Source organism: Herpailurus yagouaroundi, unplaced genomic scaffold (assembly GCF_014898765.1).
Source record: "Herpailurus yagouaroundi ecotype Mexico unplaced genomic scaffold, PumYag 166, whole genome shotgun sequence".
NCBI lineage: Eukaryota > Metazoa > Chordata > Mammalia > Carnivora > Felidae > Herpailurus > Herpailurus yagouaroundi.
The window spans coordinates 27,094,521-27,101,145 of NW_024412407.1; the positions used below are offsets into that span (position 1 = coordinate 27,094,521).

The 6,625-nt window shown below is 43.0% G+C and overlaps 1 protein-coding gene across 1 annotated transcript; it reads left to right on the forward strand.

The window, feature by feature from the left end:
• The first annotated feature begins 247 nt into the window (after window positions 1-247).
• LOC121038829 (cationic amino acid transporter 3-like) lies at window positions 248-3,878 on the forward strand. The gene is given in 2 exon segments (XM_040488705.1): window positions 248-3,402; window positions 3,404-3,878. Coding segments are annotated over 2 exon segments (1,812 nt in total). The 5' UTR covers window positions 248-1,822; the 3' UTR covers window positions 3,636-3,878.
• Window positions 3,879-6,625: the final 2,747 nt, after the last annotated feature.

Genomic DNA, 6,625 nt, shown 5'->3' on the forward strand with positions numbered 1-6,625 from the left:
GGACGGGCAGCATACGGGTCAGGATAGGCTTCCTGGGGAAGAAACTTCTGAGCTGGAAACTAGAAGAGAGGTGGAGCTTACCTAAGTGAAGGGACAAAAAAGCATTAGAGGCACAGGGAAGAGTTTGGATGTTATATTTTGCAGCTGGAGCAGGAACTGGGCATGGGATGAGGCTGGGGGAATCAGCACAGGTTAGATGATGAAGAAAGGAATTATTATGAAGGAAGAGCAGTGGGGAACCACTGAAGGGTTTCAAGCCTCAGGGTGGGTGGGGACACGTCAATCATATTCATAATTTAGAAGGTTCCATGAGTTAAGTATTCACTCTCCTTATCTATGTTGTGTGCTTGTTGGTAAATCATAACATTGGAACTGGTAGGTGGCAAATAAGGAGTGTAGATGGATTTGTACACAGAAGGTCTGACCCATTTCCCAAGGGTTCATTTTGATTATATACAGAGAAGACTTTTCAATTTTGACTTAATATTTCTATTAAAACCTCTGACAACATTTCCTAAAATTCTCTCAAAATAGGAGCCTGAGTATGGGGGAGAGTGGGGGCTGCATGACTTTGTTTTCTCTGTTCTCCACTTCTCATTTCTGGGGCATTGCTGTGAATTGTTCATCCAAAGCCTTATTCCCCTTGAGAAGAGGCCCATTTGAATAGCTGCAGTGGAGGAGATCACAGACAGTGTAGGGTGTTTATAGAACACAACGTGGCCAGGGAGGAGACTGTCCGTAGAAGCGAGGTCTCCTTCTCTCCTGGAACCCAAAGAGGGAGGAGACAGAAGGACTTGTTTTGGTTTTGAACTACTGAGCTAGGTGACATACTTCTTTTCTCCCTGCCCATCATTACTGTGGACATAAAAGTTATAGTGAATTTTGTCTGGTTGCTTTGGGTGAGGTTTATTGAATGTCAGAATTCATCAAGTGACATTTCTGGTTCTTCTCCCTTCTTACTAATGGATGCTTGATTGACTGCTACACCCAATTCTCCAGTGTTTCTTCACAAGACAGCCTGTTCCTCTCATTATTGCAGGTAGTTATGAAGGCCCTGCCCCCTTTGCCCTCTTCTCCTATTTTCACAGCACCCCATTGGTATAGTTAGGTAAAGGGAAGAGTAGGACTGTACACACTTTACCATCAGTACAGCTAAGTGGATGACACAGAATGGGGAAAAGGGGGACCAAAGTGACATCTGACTTTGGGTACTGATTTGGAGGCAAAGAGTTTTAAGACAGAGGAACCAATATTTGTATTTCAAATTCAAATGTAATTTAAAAAATGGTTCTGTAATTGCAATGACACATGAATTAATGTGTCATATCTCATGCCCAAGCACCACGTAATCATCCTGTGTGTGAATTATTGCACAATACATTCATTCCCTGTTGTGACATACAGCTTAATTAGTACATGAAGCTACATGAGTTAGACGAATGTAAAGGGATTATGTCCCGTGGTGTGCAATAAAGGAGAATGTTGGGAGGTATTTGGCACTGTTTCTGAGGGGAAATCAGGGTTGATTTTTCTATGATGTCTTTTGGTTTCAATTTCAGTGATACTTGGGCCGCAACAGGTGACATGGGATTTCTGAGCTACAGTTGGTTGGTTGAACACCACCATTAAGTAAATATTTCTTGTTTAGGCATTATTAAGGGTCAAATGAAATACAAAGCAGCAACTTGAAGCGTGAGTAATGGACCTCGGCAGCCCCAAGTCTACTTGGCTTCACTGAGTCTCACTGAACCTGATCCCAGATTCTCCTCCCTGGGCTTGCTGCAGCTCTCTGATCCTGGAATCCTCTTCAGGTCCAGCTAGGATGCTGCGTCAGGCACTTCATAGATTTGGTCAAAAACTGGTACGAAGACCTACACTGAAGGAACCGGTGGCTAAGGATGACCCACGGAGAAGCCTGAACACTCTGGATTTAGTGGCTCGGGTTGTGGGCCGCACAGTGGGTATAGGTGTGTATATCCTGGCTGGTGAGGTGGCCAGAAATCAAGCAGGACCATCCATTGTGATCTGCTTTTTGGTGGCTGGCCTATCTTCTGTGTTGGCTGGGCTGTGCTATGCAGAGGTTAGCGCCCGAGTTCCCCATTCTGACTCTACATATCTCTACAGCTTTGTCACTATAGGTGAACTCTGGGCTTTCATCACTGGCTGGACCCTCATACTCTCCCATGTTGGTGATAAAGCCATTGTGGCCCGTGCATGTATCTTAGCTTTTGACAACCTGCGTGGGAACAAGATCTCTCAGACCCTGCGCGAGAGCATCTCACCACATGTTCCCCGTGTCCTTACAGAATATGTAGATATCTTTGTTGTGGGTCTTGTGTTTTTGCTCATAGAATTCCGGAATCTGAGGTATGTTTGGTCTTTCCCAGTTACCAAAATGGCCACATTGGTGAAACTTTTGGTTCTCAGTTTTGTCATCTCTGGCTTCATTAAGGGGGACCTGCACAACTGGAAACTCACAGAAGAGGACTATGCAATGGCTGGACTCAATGACACCTCAAGCTTGGGCCCTCTGGGCTCTGGAGGATTTGTGCCTTTTGGCTTTGAGGGGATTCTCCGTGGAACAGCTACCTGTTTCTATGCATTTATAGGTTTTAGCAGCATTTTTGAAAAAGTTGAAGAAGCCCAGAATCCCCAGCATTCCATCCCCATGGGCATTGTCATTTCACTGTTCATCTGCTTTTTGGTGTATTTTGGTGTCTATGCAGCACTTACACTTATGGTGCCTTACTACAAGCTTCGACATGGGAGCACCTTGCCTCAGGCATTACTCCATATTGGCTGGGCCCCTGCCTACTATTTTCTAGCTTTTGCATTTCTGTGTATTGTTTCTGCCAGGCTCTTGGGCTTTATGTTTCCCATACGTCGAGTATTACACAGGATGGGACAGGATGGTCTCCTGTTCCCTGTCCTTGAAAGAATCCGTTCCCGCCCATTCATCCTTATCATGACCACTGTGATCTTGAGCATTATTACAGCAATCATGGCAGTCTTCTTTGGGCTCACTGATCTCCTGGACCTTAGGTCAGTTGGATCCCTGATACCTCACTCCCTGGTTGCTACTTCCATTCTCATCCTCAGGTATCAGCCTGAGGCAAAGGAAGGGGAAAATGAATCAGAGGTGCTGGAGGAGAATGGTCATATAGTAGAGAGGCTGACTTTACAGGGACTACTTTTTCCAGGCAGCCCCACCCCCACTCCACTCTCTGGCTGGGTTGTCCGTGTTTGCTCCGCACTGCTTGCTCTGCTGCTAATTCTTCTTTGCCTGGTGCTGGCCCAGTGGCCAGTTCTGCTTTCTGGAGACCCAGTGTGGATTTCAGTGGTTGTCGTGCTCCTGGTGCTCATCACTGGGCTCACTGGGGTCATCTGGAGACAGCCTCAGGGACCTTAGGGTCCCTGCTCTGCCTCTGCTCCCACTACTGAGCATCTTCATGAATGTTTGCCTTATGGTGCAGATGACAGCTGCCACCTGGGCCCTATTTGCTGTCTGGATGTTGATTGGGTTTGCTATCTACTTTGCCTATGGGATCCAGTACAGTCTGGTCTCTAACTCCGCTTAAGTTAGGGCCAAAAGTGTAGACCTTGAACTAAGCAGTACCAGTACATATTTGGTTTGACATCATCACACCTGAATGCAGTCTTGTCTCTCTGCACAATATTGGAGAGTCTCTTGACTGCATGGAAAGCTAGGCCTCCAAAGGGATGTTGGTGGGTGAACACTAATAGAGCCCAGTGTGTATTGTGAAGGATGTGTCTTTGCTCTTTCTCCTTTTTTTTTTTTTTTAACCTGTCTACTTTTGAATTGTGTCTGTAGCTGCTTACTCGCTTTCAAATATTATTAAAAGAAATTACAAAAAGTGTTTTTGTTTTCCTTGGTTGAGTATCCAGTAGGGTGCCTTACTGGCTCGGTCAGTACAACATGCAACTTTTTATCTCAGGGTGGTGAGTTTGAGCTCCACATTGTATATAGATGTTATTTAAAAAAAATGCACAGCAGAATTACTGGATCAATAGGTGGTTTCATTTTTAATTTTTTGAGGACCTGCATACTGTTTTCCACAGTGACTGCACCAATTGACATTCCCACCAACAATACATGAGGGTTTCTTTTTCTCCATATCCTAGACAATACTTGCCTATCTTATCTTTCTTTTTTTAAATTTTTTAATGTTTATTTATTTTTGATAGAGAGAGAGAGACAGAGCATGAGTAGGGGAGGGGCAGAGAGAGAGAGGCAGACACAGAATCTGAAGCAGGCTTTAGGCTCTGAGCTGTAGGCACAGAGCCCAACGCAGGACTCGAACTCAAAGACCATGAGATCATGGCCTGAGCCGAAGGTGGATGCTCAACCAACTGAGCCACCCAGGCACCCCTATCTTATCTTTCTGATTTTAGCCATTCTGATAGGTTTAAAGTGATATCTCATTGTAGTGTTAATTTATATTTCCCTGATGGTTAGTGCTGGTGAACATCTTTTCCAAGTGTTTATTGACCATCTGTATGTGAAAATAGTATGGAGGCTCCTCAAAAAATTAAAAATAAAAATTACCCTATAACCCAGCAATTGCACTACTAGGTATTTATACAAAGGATACAAAAATTGCTGATACCAAGGGGCACATGCACCCAATGTTTACAGCAGCACTATTGACAATAGCCAAAATATGGAAAGAGCCTGAATGTCCATAGACTGATGAATGGATAAAGATGATTTGGTTTATATATACAATAGAATAATACTCTGCAATAAAAATGAATGGATTCTTGCCATTTGCAACAATGTGGATGGGACTAGAGTGTATTATACTAAGTGAAATAAGTCAGTCAGAGAAAGATAAATATCATATGATTTCATTCAGATGTGGAATTTAAGAAACACAGCAGATGAACAGAGGGGAAGGGAAGGAAAAATAAGACAAAACTATAGAGGTAACCAAACCATAAAAGACTCTTAAATAGTGAGAGCAGACAGGGTTGCTGAGGGGAGGTTGGTGGGGGAACACACATGCAACTTGTACTCAGACATTCTCTCATTTACCTTCATTGTGCCCCAACCTATAGTCAGGAGCTTGGAAAAGGGGTAAGGTTAGGTAAATATATTCATAAAGCACCACATTCAAAGTCGTGTGTGTGTGTGTGTGTGTGTGTGTGTGTGCATATTATATGGACATACCTGTTTGAATTTGAGTAGAAATAGGCACCAAGGTGTGGGCTGTGTTTATCTTGGTAGATCTATAAACATGAGCATATTATTTAGATTTTTAGGGTATGGTGTGTGTGTGTGTGTGTGTGTACACAAATCTTGAAGGAGTTTAACTATCTATAAGAAATTGGCTACCTTCCTTCCCTGACAATAGTTGGTGTGTTTGTACCAAACCCTGATATTTATTTTCATCACATCTCAAGGGAACCTCAGTGAGTTTTCTTTCTGAGAAGTCTATGGCTACGATGATGAGTTGCTTGGAGTCCCTATGAATCTGCTACAATCAGAAGAGTTTTGCAGAGAAAGAGAAACAGAAACCCCAAGGAAACACCCTGCTGTTGTTTACTTTCTAGCCTAATACTTGTATGCACACCACTCATGTAACCACCTCCCCTCTCCTAGAACCCCTCATGGAAGGTACTAAGAGAAGACATTTTATTTATTTCTTTGCTTGCAAGTAGGACTCTCTATCTGAGCTATCCCAGAAAGAGGAGAATTGAAAATTATACCAGTGAAGGAATCTAGAGTTGAGATTGTGAGATCAGGCCCTTTGTGAAACTAACTTCATAGAAAGCAATGGACTCTGATAGAAGCAAGGATGGTAAGAAGAGTTGGTTGTCTCTGTCTACTTCTTTAGAAAACCTGAAACAAAGCTCCTAGAAGCAGGAGGCAGGACGACCTGCACATGATTTGGAGGTAAACACAGTACAGGAATCTTCTCCCCCACTTTCCAATGCCAGTACTTGGAAGACTATTGTATGAGGATTTTATGACAAACATTACTTTACATTTGACATTTCACAGCATCTCTTCTCCAGAGAAGGAGGAAATATAGATATTGACAATTTGCATCAGTAGATTGAGGAAACCCAGGTATGCAAATTATCTGACTTAATTTGTGTAGTTTATGCTTTTCTGTTCTTTGTGTTCTTCTCAGTAATGAGAGGAAGAAATTCTTTCATTGTTAACAAAGAACATAGTGGAGGGGAGAGAGGATATGAGAGATATATAGATGGAAGTATTATGGGTATCCTGTCCCATATGAACCCTACACCCCTTCCATAAAATCAGGTGGAGAAGAAGTGGGGATAAATGGAACCTGAGCTAGAACCCATGTCCCGGCTCCTGTCTTCTGTATTAAAGGCCTCCAGCTTCTTGAATTTCACTGGTCCTTGTATTTCACTTTCTCATTATGAACAGTAGTTCAATATCAAGTGATGCCCAAAGTCAAGAAGTCCTTCCTAGTAGCTATGTCTTTTCTTTGTATATCCATCCTCCCTATCTCTGACTACTGAAATGATACACAATCATCATCGTCCAGTTTAAATGTTACCTCCTGCCCAAGCCTTCCTAGATAATCCTAATCAGAAGCAATTCATTTCCTTTAAACTCCTCTACTCATTT